General features: G+C 47.7%; 1 protein-coding gene across 3 annotated transcripts in view; it reads right to left on the bottom strand.

Moving 5' to 3' along the window:
- The window catches only part of LOC146009500 (uncharacterized), a 274,590-nt gene that overhangs the window by 220,315 nt on the left and 31,914 nt on the right, over nt 1-22,361 (bottom strand). For all 3 annotated transcript variants that reach the window (XM_083149935.1, XM_083149936.1, XM_083149933.1), the window contains exons 5-9: nt 7,361-7,495; nt 1,761-1,918; nt 1,602-1,681; nt 1,456-1,522; nt 1,084-1,157 (exon numbers count right to left, since the gene is read on the bottom strand). In XM_083149935.1, the coding sequence (XP_083006061.1) occupies nt 1,084-1,157; nt 1,456-1,522; nt 1,602-1,681; nt 1,761-1,918; nt 7,361-7,495 (514 nt within the window). The remainder of the gene's footprint in view (nt 1-1,083; nt 1,158-1,455; nt 1,523-1,601; nt 1,682-1,760; nt 1,919-7,360; nt 7,496-22,361) is intronic.

Consider the following 22,361-nt stretch of genomic DNA (forward strand, 5'->3'; position numbering starts at 1 on the left):
ACAAGCAGCGGTTATACAGGTAACAGGCCCAGGAGGATTAGCAGAACAAGCAGCGGTTATACAGGTAACAGGCCCGGGAGGAGGAGCGGTACAAGCAGCAGTTATACAGGTAACAGGCCCGGGAGGAGGAGCAGAACAAGCAGCAGTTATACAGGTAACAGGCGTGGGAGGAGCGGTACAAGCAGCGGTTATACAGGTAACAGGCCCGGGAGGTAGAGCCGTACAAGCAGCGGTTATACAGGTAACAGGCCCGGGAGGTGGAGCCGAACAAGCAGCAGTTATACAGGTAACAGGCCCGGGAGGAGGAGCAGAACAAGCAGCAGTTATACAGGTAACAGGCCTGGGAGGAGGAGCAGAACAAGCAGCAGTTATACAGGTAACAGGCCCGGGAGGTGGAGCCGAACAAGCAGCGGTTATACAGGTAGCAGGCCCGGGAGGTGGAGCCGAACAAGCAGCGGTTATACAGGTAACAGGCCCGGGAGGTGGAGCCGAACAAGCAGCGGTTATACAGGTAACAGGCCCGGGAGGAGGAGCAGAACAAGCAGCAGTTATACAGGTAACAGGCCCGGGAGGAGGAGCAGAACAAGCAGCGGTTATATAGGTAACAGGCCCGGGAGGAGGAGCAGAACAAGCAGCAGTTATACAGGTAACAGGCCCGGGAGGAGGAGCGGTACAAGCAGCAGTTATACAGGTAACAGGCCCAGGAGGAGGAGCGGTACAAGCAGCGGTTATACAGGTAACAGGCCCGGGAGGAGGAGCAGTACAAGCAGCGGTTATACAGGTAACAGGCCCGGGAGGAGGAGCGGTACAAGCAGCGGTTATACAGGTAACAGGCCCAGGAGGAGGAGCGGTACAAGCAGCGGTTATACAGGTAACAGGCCCGGGAGGAGGAGCAGAACAAGCAGCAGTTATACAGGTAACAGGCCCCGGAGGAGGAGCGGAACAAGCAGCAGTTATTTTGTAAGATCCCATGGACCCGGTGGCGAGATCAGCAGAAGACAAGGTACTTATATGTTAGTTGGGCGAAGACAATAATAAAGGTCAGGTGTGATGGAGACAGGAGGAGAATAGAGGAGGTGGCACCTCTTCATCCTGCTGCCCATGTGATTCTTCTCTTTCTGACGCATGAAGTCGATTCTCCAAAAAGCAGTCATAATCTGGAGGAATAAAGCGTCGTCATTCATCTCACTTGTTACATCATGAGCAGCCATTGCTATGACTATGCATTTCAAGGCCACTTCGCTGCTGCCAGAAGTGTGGCCCTTGGTCTGTACATGTGACAAATGACACACACAGGAACATTTATTGCCTTTTCCTGCTGAATGCTTAGGTGCAAGCCTGTCATTATATTCCGTTAGCACAATGCACTGACGTGCTAAGGACGTGGCCAGAATGTCAGAATGTATTACTGTTCTGGTCTCGGGGTCCCGGGCAGCGGTGGATTACATGGCTCACCATCCATGACTCTGTTCTGGACCTGGAGCAGCTGCTGGTAGCTGTGTCTCGTGGCTTGCAGGTACATCTGAAACATGACAAGGGGCTCATTAGAAATCCCCAATTCCCAACACACTGCCATGTAGCCATATAGACGTCTGACTGACCGAGGGTCCTATCCTGGGTGCAGGAACCTTCCCCACGGATAACACGTTCCGCTGCTTTCTGACCAGGGGCGTCTGGAACGCTAAACAATGACAAAGAACACAATAGCGGTGCGGTCATATATACATACATGGAGAGAGTGACTGGTCGGTCTCACATACCTCTCTGGAGGGCGCTATACGCTGCATTTAACACCTCCATCTCTTGTATCTGGCTACGGGCAGCACCCAGCTGGGTACAGAGATCAGCCGCATATTGTCGCTGTGTCTGCCGCTCTTCTTCCTGCGTCCTCTTCTCAACACGGATTCCTTCCATTAACCTGGAAATAAGTGTATGGCAGTAGTAGTAATGCCCGGTAACACGCCGGCTGTAGTAGTAGTAGTAATGCCCGGTAACACACCAGCTGTAGTAGGAGTAGTAATGCCCGGTAACACACCAGCTGTAGTAGTAGTAGTAGTAGTAGTAATGCCCGGTAACACACCAGCTGTAGTAGTAGTAGTAGTAATGCCCGGTAACACGCCAGCTGTAGTAGTAGTAATGCCCGGTAACACACCGTCTGTAGTAGTAGTAGTAATGCCCGGTAACACACCAGCTGTAGTAGTAGTAGTAATGCCCGGTAACACACAAGCTGTAGTAGTAGTAGTAATGCCCGGTAACACGCCAGCTGTAGTAGTAGTAATGCCCGGTAACACGCCAGCTGTAGTAGTAGTAATGCCCGGTAACACACCAGCTGTAGTAGTAGTAATGCCCGGTAACACACCGTCTGTAGGAGTAGTAGTAATGCCCAATAACACGCCAGCTGTAGTAGTAGTAATGCCCGGTAACACACCGTCTGTAGTAGTAGTAGTAATGCCCGGTAACACGCCAGCTGTAGTAGTAGTAGTAGTAATGCCCAGTAACACACCAGCTGTAGTAGTAGTAATGCCCGGTAACACGCCAGCTGTAGTAGTAATGCCCGGTAACACACCAGCTGTAGTAGTAGTAATGCCCGGTAACACACCAGCTGTAGTAGTAGTAATGCCCGGTAACACGCCAGCTGTAGTAGTAGTAGTAATGCCCGGTAACACACCGTCTGTAGTAGTAGTAGTAATGCCTGGTAACACACCAGCTGTAGTAGTAGTAGTAATGCCCGGTAACACACCAGCTGTAGTAGTAGTAATGCCCGGTAACACACCGTCTGTAGGAGTAGTAGTAGTAATGCCCGGTAACACACCAGCTGTAGTAGTAGTAGTAGTAATGCCCGGTAACACACCAGCTGTAGTAGTAGTAATGCCCGGTAACACACCGTCTGTAGTAGTAGTAGTAGTGCCCGGTAACACACCAGCTGTAGTAGTAGTAATGCCCGGTAACACACCAGCTGTAGTAGTAGTAGTAGTAGTAATGCCCGGTAACACACCGTCTGTAGTAGTAATGCCCGGTAACACACCAGCTGTAGTAGTAGTAATGCCCGGTAACAAACCGTCTGTAGTAGCAGTAGTAATGCCCGGTAACACGCCGGCTGTAGTGGTAGTGTCAATGCCCGGTAACACGCCGTCTGTAGGAGTAGTGTTAATGCCCGGTAACACCGTCTGTAGGAGTAGTAGAAATGCCCGGTAACACACCAGTTGTAGTAGTAGTGTTAATGCCCGGTAACACGCCGGCTGAAGTAGTAGTGTCAATGGCCGGTAACACGCCATCTGTAGGAGTAGTAGTAATGCCCGGTAACACACCGGCTGTAGTAGTAGTAATGCCCGGTAACACACCGTCTGTAGTAGTAGTAGTAATGCCCGGTAACACACCGTCTGTAGTAGTAGTAGTAATGCCCGGTAACACGCCGTCTGTAGTAGTAGTAGTAATGCCCGGTAACACACCGGCTGCAGTAGTAGTGTTAATGCCCGGTAACACACCGTCTGTAGGAGTAGTAGTAATGCCCGGTAACACACCGTCTGTAGGAGTAGTAGTAATGCCCGGTAACACACCGGCTGCAGTAGTAGTGTTAATGCCCGGTAACACGCCGGCTGTAGTAGTAGTGTTAATGCCCGGTAACACGCCGGCTGTAGTAGTAGTGTTAATGCCCGGTAACATGCCGGCTGTAGTAGTAGTGTTAATGCCCGGTAACACGCCGGCTATAGGAGTACTAATGCCTGGTAACACGCCGGCTGTAGGAGTACTAATGCCCGGTAACACGCCGGCTGTAGGAGTACTAATGCCCCGTAAAACGCCGGCTGTAGGATTAGTGTTAATGCCCGGTAACACGCCGTCTGTAGGAGTAGTGTTAATGCCCGGTAACACACCGTCTGTAGTAGTAGGAGCAATGCCCGTAACACACCGGCTGGAGTAGTAATGCCCGGTAACACGCCGGCTGTAGGAGTAGTGTTAATGCCCGGTAACACGCCGGCTGTAGGAGTACTAATGGCCAGTTACATGTCGGCTGTAGGAGTACTAATGCCCGGTAACACGCCGGCTGTAGGAGTACTAATGCCCCGTAAAACGCCGGCTGTAGGAGTAGTGTTAATGCCCAGTAACACGCCGTCTGTAGGAGTAGTGTTAATGCCCGGTAACACACCGTCTGTAGTAGTAGGAGCAATGCCCGTAACACACCGGCTGGAGTAGTAATGCCCGGTAACACGCCGGCTGTAGTAGTAGTGTTAATGCCCGGTAACACGCCGGCTGTAGTAGTAGTGTTAATCCCCGGGAACACGCCGGCTGTAGTAGTAGTGTTAATGCCCGGTAACACGCCGGCTATAGAAGTACTAATGCCCGGTAACACACCGGCTGTAGGAGTACTAATGCCCGGTAACACGCCGGCTGTAGGAGTAGTGTTAATGCCCGGTAACACGCCGGCTGTAGTAGTAGTGTTAATGCCCGGTAACACACCAGCTGTAGTAGTAATGCCCGGTAACACACCAGCTGTAGTAGTAGTAGTAGTAATGCCCGGTAACACACCGTCTGTAGTAGTAGTAGTAATGCCCGGTAACACACCAGCTGTAGTAGTAGTAATGCCCGGTAACACACCGTCAGTAGTAGTAATGCCCGGTAACACACCAGCTGTAGTAGTAGTAGTAGTAGTAATGCCCGGTAACACACCAGCTGTAGTAGTAGTAGTAGTAGTAGTAATGCCCGGTAACACACCGTCTGTAGTAGTAATGCCCGGTAACACACCAGCTGTAGTAGTAGTAATGCCCGGTAACACACCGTCTGTAGTAGTAGTAGTAATGCCCGGTAACACACCAGCTGTAGTAGTAATGCCCGGTAACACACCAGCTGTAGTAGCAGTAGTAATGCCCGGTAACACGCCGGCTGTAGTGGTAGTGTCAATGCCCGGTAACACGCCGTCTGTAGGAGTAGTGTTAATGCCTGGTAACACACCGTCTGTAGGAGTAGTAGCAATGCCCGGTAACACACCAGTTGTAGTAGTAGTGTTAATGCCCGGTAACACACCAGTTGTAGTAGTAGTGTTAATGCCCGGTAACACGCCGGCTGAAGTAGTAGTGTCAATGGCCGGTAACACGCCATCTGTAGGAGTAGTAGTAATGCCCGGTAACACACCGGCTGTAGTAGTAGTAATGCCCGGTAACACACCGTCTGTAGTAGTAGTAGTAATGCCCGGTAACACACCGTCTGTAGTAGTAGTAGTAATGCCCGGTAACACGCCGGCTGTAGTAATAGTAATGCCCGGTAACACACCATCTGTAGTAGTAGTAGTAATGCCCGGTAACACACCGGCTGCAGTAGTAGTAATGCCTGGTAACACACCGTCTGTAGGAGTAGTAGTAATGCCCGGTAACACACCGTCTGTAGTAGTAGTAGTAATGCCCGGTAACACACCGGCTGCAGTAGTAGTGTTAATGCCCGGTAACACACCGTCTGTAGGAGTAGTAGTAATGCCCGGTAACACACCGTCTGTAGGAGTAGTAGTAATGCCCGGTAACACACCGGCTGCAGTAGTAGTGTTAATGCCCGGTAACACGCCGGCTGTAGTAGTAGTGTTAATGCCCGGTAACATGCCGGCTGTAGTAGTGTTAATGCCCGGTAACACGCCGGCTATAGGAGTACTAATGCCCGGTAACACACCGGCTGTAGGAGTACTAATGCCCCGTAAAACGCCGGCTGTAGGAGTAGTGTTAATGCCCAGTAACACGCCGTCTGTAGGAGAAGTGTTAATGCCCGGTAACACACCGTCTGTAGTAGTAGGAGCAATGCCCGTAACACACCGGCTGGAGTAGTAATGCCCGGTAACACGCCGGCTGTAGGAGTAGTGTTAATGCCCGGTAACACGCCGGCTGTAGGAGTACTAATGGCCAGTTACATGTCGGCTGTAGGAGTACTAATGCCCGGTAACACGCCGCTGTAGGAGTACTAATGCCCCGTAAAACGCCGGCTGTAGGAGTAGTGTTAATGCCCAGTAACACGCCGTCTGTAGGAGTAGTGTTAATGCCCGGTAACACACCGTCTGTAGTAGTAGGAGCAATGCCCGTAACACAGGGATGACTTTACCTAGCATCCGCTCACCACCGTTACCTAATGACTGTACATATCAGTCCCACCTCTAGATGGCAGTGTAGTTACTGGCAGCCATATGCTCCCCCTAATATAACAAGCAATGTGGCAGCCCCTACTCTATATTACAGTCATAAACTCCGACACATTCACGTAACCTCTGAGAGAGATAAATGAAAACAGAATATTTTTGGCAGGTGAGGTTCCCAGCATCCCCCACCCCTCCCCTCCCCTCCCCCCCCCCCCCAGTAACAACCCCCCTCCCCAATACCATTCCCTATTTCACTACTGGCAGATGTATAAACCACTATATAATAAATAAAGTGACACCCATTACAGGAGGACTACAGAACACACTTGTAGCATTACACAGTGACTAAGGACATCTGCAAACAAATAATATACCATGACCCTCTTCAGCTGATAACAGAGAGAACAACACGACAAGTAAACCTCCATATTTATGTATGGGTTAGCGCAGACGTATTCCGCAGCGATGGCATTACACCGTAATATGTGGCGGTTATTGGAATTAGCACTGTCGTCCATACTGTGGCGAGGACCTGCCAGTAGGGTGACTCGGGAGCGCGCCGCAGTAGGGTGACTCGGGAGCGCGCCGCAGTAGGGTGACTCGGGAGCGCGCCGCAGTAGGGTGACTCGGGAGCGCGCCGCAGTAGGGTGACTCGGGAGCGCGCCGCAGTAGGGTGACTCGGGAGCGCGCCGCAGTAGGGTGACTCGGGAGCGCGCCGCAGTAGGGTGACTCGGGAGCGCGCCGCAGTAGGGTGACTCGGGAGCGCGCCGCAGTAGGGTGACTCGGGAGCGCGCCGCAGTAGGGTGACTCGGGAGCGCGCCGCAGTAGGGTGACTCGGGAGCGCGCCGCAGTAGGGTGACTCGGGAGCGCGCCGCAGTAGGGTGACTCAGAGCGCGCCGCAGTAGGGTGACTCAGAGCGCGCCGCAGTAGGGTGACTTAGAGCACGCCGCAGTAGGGAGCCTTAGAGCACGCCGCAGTAGGGTGACTTAGAGCACGCCGCAGTAGGGAGCCTTAGAGCACGCCGCAGTAGGGAGCCTTAGAGCACGCCGCAGTAGGGAGCCTTAGAGCACGCCGCAGTAGGGAGCCTTGGGAACACGCCGCAGTAGGGAGCCTTGGGAACCACTGGTGCAATTATATAGTATATGTAGAAATAATAATAATAATGTGTAATTTATACATGAGATGAGCAAATATCGAGCTGATATCACCAGATGTGCGAGGCACAAGGAAGGGAGAATACCGTATACTTACTGTGCGTTCCGTCTCCCGCTCTCCTCAGCCTCGGCTTGTACAGCAGCAATGGTGGCCTGTAAGCGGTGGTTTATTTCTTGGACAGCGCTAAGATTCTCCTGAAGTGACAGTAGCTCTTCTTCCCTCTGCAGCACCCTGAAAACATGGCAGACAGGTGAGCGTTAGCGAATGTAACCCCATCCAGCAAAATACGACCCTCAGGTTCTCTTCTTTTCCTTACCACCCAGTGTACTCCTCCTCCTTACTATCTGTGATCGACACCCGCTGACCTGGTCCAGACAATCACAGACGTCCCAGATGGTGCGCTGGGATGACTTTACCTAGCATCCGCTCACCACCGTTACCTAATGACTGTACATATCAGTCCCACCTCTAGATGGCAGTGTAGTTACTGGCAGCCATATGCTCCCCCTAATATAACAAGCAATGTGGCAGCCCCTACTCTATATTACAGTCATAAACTCCGACACATTCACGTAACCTCTGAGAGAGATAAATGAAAACAGAATATTTTTGGCAGGTGAGGTTCCCAGCATCCCCCACCCCTCCCCTCCCCTCCCCCCCCCCCCCCCCCCAGTAACAACCCCCCTCCCCAATACCATTCCCTATTTCACTACTGGCAGATGTATAAACCACTATATAATAAATAAAGTGACACCCATTACAGGAGGACTACAGAACACACTTGTAGCATTATACAGTGACTAAGGACATCTGCAAACAAATAATATACCATGACCCTCTTCAGCTGATAACAGAGAGAACAACACGACAAGTAAACCTCCATATTTATGTATGGGTTAGCGCAGACGTATTCCGCAGCGATGGCATTACACCGTAATATGTGGCGGTTATTGGAATTAGCACTGTCGTCCATACTGTGGCGAGGACCTGCGTGTGTGCCATACAAGGCGCAGATCTGGTACCTGGGCTGGAGGCGAGGGGTTAATCCCCCCTCCTCCCGGCACTGGAGGTCCTTTCCTGAACTTCAGTGTAAGTTATGTAAACACGTGGAAACAGATTTATGAGCAAGAAGAGGTCTGGATGTCAGAACCGCTTTATGATATGTTCCATAATAAATTAGTTATAAATGAATACAGGTGACTGTGGAATTTATGGCCTTTAATGTTTTAATACAGCGCTGAAGAAAAACCTATTATTAGGGTCTTAAAAGGGTAATACAAGAATATCAACTACAAATTGTCAAAATGTTGCAAGTGTGCGAGGCCGGGGAGGCTGCGCCGTGACCGGAGTCAGAGGGCGATGTAGCTGGGGCATAGCGAGGGGCCGCAACACACAGACGGACGCCATGTAGTAGTACACTCACCTGCAAGGCTTACAATCTAATTAGCGTAGTTATTATTGTGCCTACATATTACACAGTGCTTTATAGTGAATATATAATGATTCTCTCTCTCTTATATATATATATATATATATATATATATATATATATATATATATATATATATATATATATATATATATATATATATATATATCTCTCTCTCTCGAGGACGACGATGATTGCAAATGTCATGTAACGTATAGCCTGTTGGGTGTCACTATATTACCTTGGCATGAGGTTGGATTTTTAAGAATAAACATGACAAGAATTTAAGCATTTAATTGGACTGGTGCTAGTCTCCCTTCTATTCGGGATTTCTGGATATATTGATTGCTTGACCTGGCACGTCATTACATCTGTCTATGGTGAAGCGTTGTGCGATTTCTTCTACAAATATATATATACATACACACACACATACACACGGTACTTGTTTAGTTTCACGGCGGCAGCATGGCCGGCCGCTACTTCCGGGTTCGGCGCTCAGAAAACTATCTAAAATAAAGTCCATGCCAACGTGAATTGGTTCATACCCCCACTATCCACGTTGGCATGGAGTTGATTTTAGATAGCGTGGTGAGCCACCGAGCCCGAAGCGTGGGCGAGCGAAGCGAGCACCGCAAGGGGACACAGACGCTGCCACCGTAAAACTAAACAAGTACCATACATACATAAATACACATGTACATAGATACACACACACACAGGCATTCAAAAGTTTGGGATCACTTAGAGGTTTCCTTATTCTGAAAGAAAAGCTCTGTATTTTTTTTAAATGAAGAGAACATGAAATCATTAAATTAATCACCAAATTGTTACTGTGGTAAATGACTAGCTGCAAACATCTGGTATCTAAATGAATATCTGTATAGGTGCATAGAGGCCCATTTCCAGCAACCATCCCTCCAGTATTCTAATGGTACATTGTGTTTGCTATTCGTGTTAGAAGATTAATGGATGATTAGAAAATCCTTGTGCAATTATGTTAGCACAGCTGAAAATGGGTTTGCTTATTAGAGAAGCTATAAAACTGTCCTTCCTTTGAGCTAGTTGAGTATCTGGTGCATCACATTTGTGGGTTCGATTATACTCTCAAAATGGCCATAAAAATAGAACTTTCATGTGATACTTTATTCGTGTTCTGCGAAATTAAGCTCATTACCTGAGAGAAATGGGCAAGATACTGAACATTTCCTAGAATGGTGTGGATTACTCCCTTCAGAGAACAGCACAAACAGGCTGTAACCAGAGTAGAAAGAGAAGTGGGAGCAAGAAGACAAGTACATGAGAGTCTCTAGTTTGATAAATAGATGCCGCTCAGGTCCTCAATTGTCAGCTTCATTACATGGTACCCTCAAAATGCCAGTGTTAACATCTACAGTGAAGAGGTGACTCCGGGAGGCTTTCTAGGCAGTAGCAAAGAAAAAGCCATATCTGAGACTGGCCAATAAAAGGAAAATATTAACATGGGCAAAGCAACGGACATTGGACAGAGGAAGATTGGAATAGTGTTATGGACAGACAAATCTAAGTTTGGGGTGTTTGGATCACACAGAAGATCATTTGTGAGACGCAGAACAAGTGAAAAGATGCTGGAAGATCCTGACGCTGTCTGTCAGCATGGATGGTCTGCGGCTGCTTTGGTGCAGGGAAAGTGGCAGATTTGTACAAGGTAAAAGGGATTTGGAATAAGGAAGGCTATCACTCTATTTTGCAATGCTTTACCCTGTGGACAGCGCCTGATTGGAGCCAATTTCCTCCTCCAACAGGACAATGACACACACCTCCAAATGATGCAAGAACTGTTTAGGGAAGAAGCAGGCAGCTGGTATTGTGTCTGTAATGGAGTGGCCAGAGCAGTCACCAGATCTCATCCCCATTGAGCTGTTGTGGGAGCAGCTTGACCATATCATATGCAAGAAGTGCCCATTACACCAATCCAACTGATGGGAGGAGCTTCAGGCAGCGTGGGGTGAACCTTCTTCAGATTGCCTCAACAAATTACCAGCTAGAATGCCAAAAGGTTCGCAATTCTGTGTCACAAGTGGAGGACTGGGAGGGTTTGTGTGGTGATCAGGAACCACTCTCGGACTTGTAGAGGTTGGGTTAAATCGGGTTGGTTTAATTATAGACGGTTTCATAAAGGTACACAATAAGATAACGTCTCTTAAAGGAACCAATTGTACTCAAATACTTCTTTGAGCAAGAATAAATAAAAAGTCGTTAACGCAACTCAGGATATCGCTTCCGCCAATTTAAGGGAAAAGTCTCTGGAGATCCGTGGAAGAATGGTGAATGCGTCAGGCTGAGAAGGAAAGTACTTGCTGATAGATGAATGGATTTATGGTAAAAGATGCTGGTGGTGAATGAAATGAAGCGCCCCAATAGTGTAACTGTGGCTGGTATGATGAAGCTGGAGAGATTTGATGGGAGTGAAGCAGGAAGTGGATTGGCCCACAGCCAGGTGGTAGGGAGGGATCACAGGGTACTGCGGTGACACCCAGCAGGTGGGCAGGCTGAATCGGCTCGCAGACAAAAACAGACTGGAAAGGCAATGAGCACGAATAGGCTATCCCAGGCCGGCAAGGACTACCAACAGGAGGAGACAGGAATGAGCCGTAGTAAGCCTGGAGTCTCAGCTGTGACTAGCTAGGAAGACTCTCTGCACTGACGCTGGTCTGCACCAGGCAGCCTCCCTAAATCCCTAGGGAGCAGCTACCATTGGCCGACCAGCCCAGCAGGGCAGGAACTGCACTGGCTGGCCCAATGAGCGATTTTGTCCACAACCAAGATGGCGGCGGCAGCCTCACGCAGTCACTGTTGCCGCCGGGACCTGAGGTTCTCACAGAGCTTCCCACAGCCCCCCTACCGCTAACAGACAGCCGCCCGTGCTAACAGCACAGCACCCGCTACGGTCTCTCCTGACAGTACCCCCCCTTTCGGGGTGACCCTCGGGCACCTTGGGGCTTTTTTGGATATTCCTGCAAAAGAATTGCTTGATGAGGGTTGGAGCATGGAGGTCAGAAGCATCCACCCATGAGTTCTCCTCAGGACCAAATCCAGTCCATTCTACCAGATACTTCAAGCGAGAATGACGATGGCGGCAATCGAGGATTCTTTTTACCTCAAATTCGGTATCCTTCTCTGTATGAACGGCAGGAGTCCTTGGAGTTTTCTGCTGGAACGGACTTAATTTTAGAGGCTTCAGAAGAGAAATGTGAAATTAATTTGATATTTTCATGGATGGTGGAAGTTTTAGTTTATAAGCTACTGGGTTAATGACCTGAACAATTGGATAGGGACCAAAATACCGAAGAGCTAATTTCATAGATGGCAATCGTAGATGTAGAGGATGTGTAGATAGCCAAACTTGATCTCCAACCTTCAGACTAGGAACTGCTCTCCGTTTATGATCTGCGAATCTCTTGTATCGGACTGCTGACTTCTGTAGGGAGTTCTGTACGTTGGCCCATATTTTAGAGAAATGGCGCAACGAAGAAGTTACCGCAGGGACATTTGGTACAGGAAGGCTTGAAAATTCTGGAGAGCGAGGATGTCTTCCATAGACAACAAGGAATGGAGTACTGCCAGAAGAAGAATGGTAGTTGTTGTGCACAAATTCGGCCCAAGGAAGTAAGTCCAGTGTTGTGAAGATGAAATGAAGAGTTGTAAGAAGGCCTCCAGATCCTGATTGGCCCGCTCTGTTTGGCCATTAGTTTGCGGATGGTAAGCGGAGGAGAATTGAAGTTTGATTTGCATTGCAGAACATAAGGACTTCCAGAACCTGGCTGTGAATTGGACCCCTCGATCAGATACAATTTCAGATGAGAGACCATGCAACTCGAAGATGGTAGAGATAAAAGTTCTACCAAAGCGGAAGGCCTTTGAGAGGGAAGTGGGCCATCTTGGAAAACCTATCGATGACTACCCAAATTACGGTGTTACCTTTAGAGGCTGGTAGATCTGTAATGAAGTCCATCGATAGGTGTGTCCATGGTCGAGTTGGTATTGGAAGGGGACGAAGAGTACCAGTGGGCGACATGCGGGAGGTCTTGTGTTGTGCACATGGGACGCAGGAAGAGGTAAAGCTTTTGACGTCGGAGGCCATGGTTGGCCACCGATAAGATAGTTGAAAGAAAGTTAATGTCTTTTGTACTCCTGGAAGTCCGGCAAAACGTGAGGCATGAGCCCATTTCAGGATTTTCCCCCCGTAACTCGTTTGGAACGAAAGTGTTCCCTGAAGGGGGCAGAGGATGGGATGCTGTGTGGGCAAATACTAAAGGATTCAAGATGGTTTGTGGTTGACAGTTCTCACCGGTGATGGAATCAAAAGATCGTGAGAGCGCATACGCCTTACTATTCTGCGGACAAAGCCGATAAAGAATTTGTAAGTAGAAACGTTCAAAGAATGTTGTCCATCTAGCTTGACGAGAGGTAAGGCATTGCACATTATGCATGAAAGAAAGATTTTTATGGTCTGAATAAATGGTGATTTTATGTCGAGCCCTTTCTAGCAAATACCGCCATTCCTCGAAGGCAAGTTTGATAGCCAACAGTTCTCAGTTTCTCCTGTTCTCCGATTGGGTAGTTTTTTTCTGCGGGGAGGAATTTCTTGGAGAAATAGGCACATGGTTGTAATTTGTTGCCCTTGCCTCGTTGTAAAATAATTGCCCCCTCGCCCTCGGAAGAAGCAATGACCTCCAGAAAGTAGGGTTTATTCCTGTCTGGTTGAAGAAGAATGGGGGCCGACATGAAGGCTCGTTTCAATTGCAGGAAAGTGGAGGTCGCCTCGGGAGACCAGTTGGACGGATCGGCTCACTTACGAATGAGCCGCTATGGACGAATAGTTGTGAATGAATCGGCGGTAATAATTCAAAAATCCCAAGAATCTCTGTATTCCATTGAGGGTGGCTGGTGCTGTCCAGTCTTGAATAGCCTTGACTTTGGCTGGATCCATCTCTAGGCCCGTCGGAGACAGAATATGACCAAGGAAAGGGACAGAAGGAACCTCGAAGACGCACTTCTCTAATTTGCAAAAGAGGCGGTTTTTACGTAGTTGACTAAATACCTCCCTCACTGTCTGTCGATGGGTAGCTAGATCTGGAGAAAAGATGAAAATATCATCTAAGTATACAACGATGGAATGGTACATCATGTCTCAGAAGATATCGTTGATGAATTGCTGGAAAACTGCAGGAGCATTACATATCCCGAATGGCATTACTAAATACTCGTAGTGCCCATCCCAGGTGTTGAAAGCAGTCTTCCATTCATGTCCGCGTCTAATGCGGATTAGATTATAGGCGCCTCGCAGATCCATTTTGGTAAATATAACCGCTCCTTTGATCTTGTCAAACAGTTCAGTGATTAGCGACAAAGGATATCGGATTTTAATAGTATCATCATTCTGCCCTGATAATCTATACAAGGCCTCAAGGATCCATCTTTCTTTTTCACAAAGAAAAAAACAGCGCTAGCAGGTGAAGTGGAAGAACGGATGAAGCCTTTCTCTAAGTTCTCCTGGATGTAGTTAGATATCGCCTCTGTCTCGGGAATGGACAACTGATAGATACGGCCTCGAGGAGGCGTCTTACTGGGAATTAGTTAAATGGGACAGTCTCATGGGCGATGAGGTGGAAGAGCATCGGCTCCTCCTTTACTAAAGACATTGCTGTAAGCAGCGTATTGAGAGGATAAAGGAGTGATCTGCCTTGACTGAGAGCGTTTGTCGAAGAGGAGTTACTTGAGAAAGACAGGAAGAAAAAAAAACACAGTGTGCACCCCAGGCTTCGATCTCCATGGTGTTCCAGTAGACGTGAGGATTATGCTTAGACAGCCATGGTATTCCTAGTACCAATTCATGGGAAGATTTGGGAATAACTAAAAAGTCAATCAATTCTTAATGCAAGATACCAACGAAGCAGAAGAGGGCCCATCCGGCATGTCACTAGAGCCTCGGGAATTCGGCTGCTGTCGACTGCGGTTAAGTACAGTGGTTGTTGTAAGGAGTTGGTGAGGAGCGAATGTTGAGCACAAAAACGTGGAAAGGAAACTGCCCGAAGCCCCGGAATTAGAGATGGGTCGTTCGCGAACTAAACGGATCTTTTGAACGGATTCCATTCAAGAACGAGTGAGCCACCGATCCCAAAAAGGTGATCCGTTTCAGTTTTGTTTTCCATTACAATTCATTTTCCTGATCTCAGTGCTGCCACCTGTGGCAGCTGAGATGTACTACCTCTGGAGACGGAGTACAGTGCTGTGACTACAAGTGATAGAATGATTAGCTGCTGCTGCCAGGGATGGCCATCGGTGAAGACGCCATCTATGGCAATTCTGCACCCAGCCATCGATCAGTGTTTTTACTCGGTCATGTATATTCCCTTTTTTTTTTAAAGTGAGTCTGGGGGCATAGGTGAAGGAGCTGCTGCTTGCAATGTTTCTTAAAGTGCCGACTCCTCACATGCACAGCAACAACCCAGCGTAGAGACTCTTCAGTGTCCCCTATGGCATGAAGGAGAAATATCATTATTATTATTATTATTCTCAGATTATCAAGTCAACTAGAATCATCCCCTATATCGGCGTATTTATTTATAGTTTCTTATATAGCGCATCATATTCCATTGCAATTGGAATGGCAGTCTCTGTATCAATACCTAGTGTAGCAGCGCTCCTCACAGTGACTGCAGATACAAGCACTCAGGGACTAAATCTGTGTATGATAGTCTCTGTATCAATACCTAGTGTAGCAGCGCTCCTCACAGTGACTGCAGATACAAGCACTCAGGGACTATGGGGCGCATTTATCAACATAGTGCGATGCCGGCGCAGTGGCATCGTATTGCGGTGTTGAAGTACACCGCCTGGATGTATGATTGGAAAGGCGCAGGGACAGGGTTTTGAAAGAAGCCGTCCCTGCGAAGCCCTGACCCGGAAGCCAGAGGGTCTGCGCATGAGCGGTTATGCGCTGACCCCCGCCGACCCCTGTGACCGCACTGCCCTGCTCGGGCAGTGCGATCCCGCAGCCATAGGCTACAATGGGCTATTGCAATCCCAGAATGGCGATAGCCCAGGGGTGCAATGCTGGGCTGCCCGATGTTGATACATCGGGCAGCTTCGCATCCCCAATAGAAACCTATGGGGGATGCGGCCGGCTGCGCTGCAGGGGGATCGCAGATTCCTGCTGCGGTCCCCTTTTGATACATTTAGGGGATACTTATATATATATATATATATATATATATATATATATATTAATACTTAAAACACCTGTTTTCGGGGATTTAGCCGCAAATATGGTTTGATAAATGGGCCCCTATATCTGTGTATGGCAGTCTCTGTATCATTTCCTAGTGTAGCAGAGCTCCTCACAGTGACTGCAGATACAAGCATTCAGAAACTATATCTGTGTATGGCAGTTTCTGTATCATTACCTAGTGTAGCAGCGCTCCTCACAGTGACTGCAGATACAAGCACTCAGGGACTATATCTGTGTATGGCAGTCTCTTTTATCATTTCCTAGTGAAACAGTGACCGCAGATACAAAGGGACTATATCTGTGTAAAGGGGTGTACACACGGAACGATTTTTGCTAGTGAGCGACTTTAACTAAGGAGGTTATTCTGGTTGGTGCGTACATTTCCGAAATCTTTCGGAGCGGTCCGCACGCCACGCTATGCGGACATCGTCCGAAGAAACGCCCACCGGACCTCCGCTTACGGACGGACTCACACTAGAAGAACAGGGCGTGTTTACGGACGACATCCAAACCTTGCGTGTGCGGTGGACACACACATATTCTGCACGGTCTTACAGCGTATGCACGGTCTTACCGCATCGGAACGGACGGGAACCTGGCCGTACGCAAAAAATCACCACTCTTATCTGAACTCCTAAATCGGTCACATGACCCACTTATGCAATTAGGCAACCTCATTAAAAAGTGTTTGTTTGCTATTGGAATCAATTAAATCCTAATACATACTTAAACACATTACTACTACATACATTACAGACATTAACCCTTACATCATGTGAAGTTCTATTTATTCATTGTTACGTTTATCTAGTTTTTATGTATGCATATTATATCATAATTGCACGTCAAATGCAATATTGTACAATGTGCTAATTATTACTAACACATACTTAAGGAAACTTCACAGTTATAAACACAGTGTGTGTGTGTGTGTGTGTGTGTGTGTATTTTGTTGTTTGGATAATGTTAATTGCTCTACAATTATAGTACATTTGTGTATTGCAAGGATCTGCACACTACAATAACATACATCTATATACAGTATGTACCTTTTGCTAATTAAAAATATTCTAAACAATTTACACATATACTGTTTAATGTAAAAAAAAAACAACACACAGACAACTTCTAACTGTTAACAACTATTTATTTTATGTACAAAATTAAAAAACAAAACAAAAAAAAAAAACACTTCACAGTAGCAGGTCTGTCAGGTCCTGCAGATCGGCCAGGACCAGGTGTGCCCTGAGACGCAGGAGGGCCCCACGTACACCCTCATCTGCTTGGGTAGGCTCATCTGTGGGCATGTTAAAGGGGGTAAAATTAGTAATGATATTCATGAATACATTTTACATACTAAATGGAAAGGCTGTTTTTGTCCCTCTACCCTTTACTCTGTAGAACACCTCACAGTCATAGTGTTTCTTCTGAATCCAAACCCACCCATGACTAAGCTCTGAGAAGCATGTCATGAGCTCCACCAATAACAACTCATCAAAAAGCGCTCAGTGTCTGTTCTCTGATGCAACGCAGCATGGGACTTAGTCAACTCTCAGGAATGCACAGTACATTTGTGCAATCAAGCATGGCTTGCCTGCTGATGGTCTGCTCCATAAATCATTGTCATAATGCCAGGTAGGTGAAGCTGCAGCACTAACCCACTCCCATGCACAAAATCATTATTAAGACAAAATCAACCAAAAATTATGTTGGCAAAAATACATGCAAACCACAGGTGGTGGTTAGCTAGAGGAGGGCCTAGGGGCACTGACCACTTGTGACTCCATTCTAAGCCACGCCTGTCCATACTCCATTTATGCCATACTTAATCTACTGTAGTTTAGAAATATCAATCAATTGTAAACTCTATTCACCTATATGAGGCTACAGATTGTACGCTTGCAGCAGGGACATGTAACCCTTAGATGAGCACGTCATCCCTTTCTTCCAGGATACAGATTAACTACACAGGTTCAGTGGCACTTAAAATCGACCTGAAAGCCATCCCCACAACCTGTGTAATTAACATGTGTCCAGGATGAAAGGGATGGTTTGGCCACCCTATCTAACCCCTAAGTGTGTCTGTTGGTACCCAGTTTGTTTTATGACTTTATAGTATTTTATACACAATTGAATCACCAGTGCTACATAGCAAATAGTAGATGAGAAAAGGAATAATGATTCTTTATGTATACATACCACTTTCGGGCGCCTGCACCACCTCACAGGCCTCCTCATCATCCTCTAGCTCCACCTCCTCCTCTTCTTCCCTGGCCTCCTCCACTGCCACCACCTCCTCCTCCACTGCCACCACCTCCTCCTCCACTTCCTCCCCTTCCTCCGACACCCCTTCCTCCAGCACCACCTCCTCGGCCATCTCCTCTGTCACCTCCTCCTGGGCCTGGGCCGCCTCTGCCTCCTCCCGGGCCTGTCGTGCTCGATCCCGTGCTGTGTTGGAGAAAAAAAACATTAGTGCCAATTAGGGGGTCATTGGGGCAGATGTATTAAGCCTTAACAAGCAATAAATGCAAAGGTGATAAGTAGAGATAAATGTCCAGCCAATCAGCTCCTTACTGGCTTTTATCAACCACAGCCTTTAACATGGCAGTTATGATGTGACATTTGGTCCATTGTATGCATCACAAACAATACTCCTAGACAATTACATATTATATCCACATTACAGGATGTCAAACAGGAAGTAGCACACATATAGTGTATGCCATGTTTCACTCATGATCAGCCAGTTTACCTTATTGGCTTAAAAAAGTTCATGTAAGCAATAACGTACAAATGCCCATTTAATGTGTAAACACTCACATCGCGCAATGCTGGCCCTGATTTGCTGGAGCAAATCTGGCTGTCGACGCCTCAGGACTGACCATCGCCGCTCCAGCTGAGCGAGGGTCCTCCGCACCTGGGTGCGGGCGTAGATTCGGCGGCAGGCCGCAGCATAGGCACTGCGCTTCTGCCTATTGCTGATGAATGGGCCCGCACGCCCCAGCCTAGTCTCCATAACGGAGACCAGTGCCCTGAGCTTCGCAGGCGAAAATGGGGCTGCTCTCCCATAGGCCGCCATCTTAACAATGGCGCAATACAAGCAATCATGTCCTGTAATTGGTTGTTCACCGTGATATTTGGTATTAACTTTATTGTTCATTTTTACATTAACAGCGTGTATGCGCCACAACAGACGGCTAAAACATCGCATCGCAAAACAACACTTGCTGTAGCTTTGCATCGCTGAGCTGACCTTGGCATTACTTAGTATCTACAAAACAGACAGGGTGAAAGAAGTTGGGAAACCATTATACTCACCAAACATGGCTGAAAACAACAGGTGAAATAGTGTGCAACACTATCCAGTTACACATAACTCTACAAGGTACTAAAATAGACAGCTTTATTAGTGTGAAAGCTATACACCTGAAACATAGCAAATAGTGCAAGACCTTTCCCCAATATTAGGCCATGGTGCCATGTAAACACTTACCTTATACCGGCCCACACTAGAGATGTGGATTCAAATGTACCTAGCATCAAGGCAGTATTGAGAGACCTATCACATGTGATTTGGATGCAAGCACTAATTACTATTGCCTGAGTTGTGGACTGGATTAACATATGGAATGGGTTAGTGTCATTTGTTGTACATACCAAACAAGTGCACAGTACAAATGAACATTCACATATAGATTTCATGTCTGGCCACAGTTGTAGGTGTTTATTGGTGTTCAAATCTGCCAATAAGTACAAAATCAGACTTTGAAAGTATGCCTGGTTTTGTACTTTTGTTTGTCTGCTGGTATGTGCGTGGCCTAAGCGCTGCACGGTGTACGCTGCCATACGGAACGCTGCCGCAAAGAACGCAGGGTGTGGCTGATGTACGCCAATGACAGAAATAGTATATAAAGGTGTGCTAGAAAACCAAAATGTTGTTGCAAACATGGTTGGATCTCAATCTGAGGGAGACCAAGAGTACCAGGAACTCATTGCTCGCCTGGACTCCAGCACCTCCTATGTGCCCCTCACCACAGACCAGCCAGTGGGAGAAGAGCAGGCAGCTGGCCCAGCAACATCAGGCCAATCTACAGCTGGGCCATCTTCTGCCTCAGCAGAATCATTGGGAACACAGCAGGTGGCTTCCCAACAGAGTAGCCTGGCCAGCACTACAAGTACAGCGACAGGTGGCCGTGGGCGTGGTCGAAAGAGGCCAACAGAGGAACCAAGCTGCAGAAACATGGCATTCGAACCGCAGGAGCTTGCCATACTGGTACCCCGTGCACGGGATTGGATAGAGTGTCCACAGGACAGGTTGACACACACAAGGAGATGGAAGATTTGGGAGGACATAACTGTGGAGATTAATGCGGTAGCTCCACAAGTTCGTGAGGCGGAGCACGTAAAGAAGAGACAAGTTCATGTGTGTTACATTTGAGCAGAACAAGACCAGTTATGTTTTAATTAGATGGTAGATGGAGTTGGTAAATGGTCGGTCACGTTGCTAGGAGCAACAGACATGATTGCCATGTCACTTAGTCGATAGTTATTGTAGGGTGAGTGTGAATGTATCTTCTAAGGGTTGTTTTTATAGTTTAATATAATGTAAGTTATGTGTAATGAAGCACATGTTGTAATCTGTTGCAGATTGCAATGGCTGCTACAGCAAACATCAGGAGTGACATGTAGTAATATGTAAACTTTGATTGCAGGTGGCACGACTTCAAAACCAACCTGAAGAAGAAACTGACCAAACGGTGGGAACACAGCCACACCTCTGGGGCTGGCCCCATGCCAGGCCGCCTGAAGCTCACCCCCCTGGAGGAGATGGCAGAGTGCTGTATTGCAATAGAGGAGGTCCGGGGGGTGAGCAACATGGATAGTGAGGCCCCAGCGGAAGTCTTTGCTACTTTTGTTGAAGGTAATTATTTAGCATGGCATAAGTAGTTGGTACTAATTTTCTTGGAATGTGTTGTAATTGTAAGTTTCTCTTTCACCAGCATCCTCGCCGTTTGGTCATGCAAGTCTTCAGGAGGTGGAGGAGTCTGTGCCACCTGCCACCAGTGGCAGCCATGTGCAGCAGCAGCAGGCAACGGCCGAAACGGATTACGACAGGTGGGTGCAGATGCTTGGGCAGATTCACCAGCAGGGAGAGTTAGCATCAGAGCGGCTGCGTAGGACCGAGGAGGTCATGATGGGTCTTGTCAGCACCCAGCAGTCCGTAGCTGCCAGCCTGCAGGTGCTGGCAGATCAAGCCCTGCGCCAAAATGACCTCCTCCTCCACCATAATGAGCTTATAGTGGAGCTAGTTTCCAGTAATAGGGCCCTATTGTCATTCGTTTCTGGTGCATTTCCAACACCAGCACTCCCTGCTGGCAGAGGGGGAACACCATCCCCGCCTTCACCAGCATCTGCTCCACCTGGGCCACCATCCCAACGTGGCCATGGCCGAGGAGCTGCTGCACGTGGCAAGGAGCCTACCAGGCCCAAACGTGCCAGAAAATGAACTTGTGTCCGCATTAATCTCCACCCTTATGTCTTCCCAAATCTTTCATTTAGCTGTGTGTGTCAGCTTCCTGTGTCCAATCCCGTGCAGAGGGTACCCACATTTGCCCTCGGTTCGAATGTCTTGTTTGGTTCCCCTGTTGCCCTCTTTCGGCTAGCATTACTGTCTGCTGTACTTGAAGTGTTGGTGCTATACTTTTGTTGTGAAGCCACCTGATGTTTTCCTAATGATTCTGCTGTGGCTATGTATGTCAAAAATACATTGTTTTATTTTGTTTTATTTTTCCTCATTCCTGGTATGGTACCTTTAATTTGTTGCATGTGTCCAAAAACATGCTTTTTCCATTTTCTGTTTGACGTTATTGTAATAAATTTATATTTTGATCCCCAAATGTGTGGTTTTATTAGTAAATGTACAAATGACATGTATATTTATATTAGTGATAGGAAGTTCTGTCCATTGGTTGCAGTGTAAATGTGTGTCAAAACTGCAGCATATATGTGTGTGTTTAGTAATGGTCCATTTAAGCTGCAATGGTTCCAATTGAAGCAATGACAACAGTGTAATTAATGAGTAATGAGTAAAGGAGCGGATTGTATTGTGTTCAGCTGACATTGGTTGCGGTGCGCCCGTACTGATTGGGCGTTCTGAATGCCTAGCGCATGACCGAGTGGTGTCCGCAAAGCAATACTTGCTTTTGAAGACCGCATGTTTCCTGCCTTTTTGTTCGTGTGTATTCGGTGTGCTGTCCGAATGCACGCGTACCAGAATTAGTGCACTCCCTCATGTACGCCCATGTTTTCGCCCAGTTTAGCCCACTTTGAAACTACGCCCCTGTGTAGTTCCGAATGATGCCCATAATACGCCCATATTTCACGAGTGAATGCGG

Source organism: Crinia signifera, chromosome 6 (genome assembly GCF_055691185.1).
Source record: "Crinia signifera chromosome 6, ASM5569118v1, whole genome shotgun sequence".
NCBI classification, from domain to species: domain Eukaryota; kingdom Metazoa; phylum Chordata; class Amphibia; order Anura; family Myobatrachidae; genus Crinia; species Crinia signifera.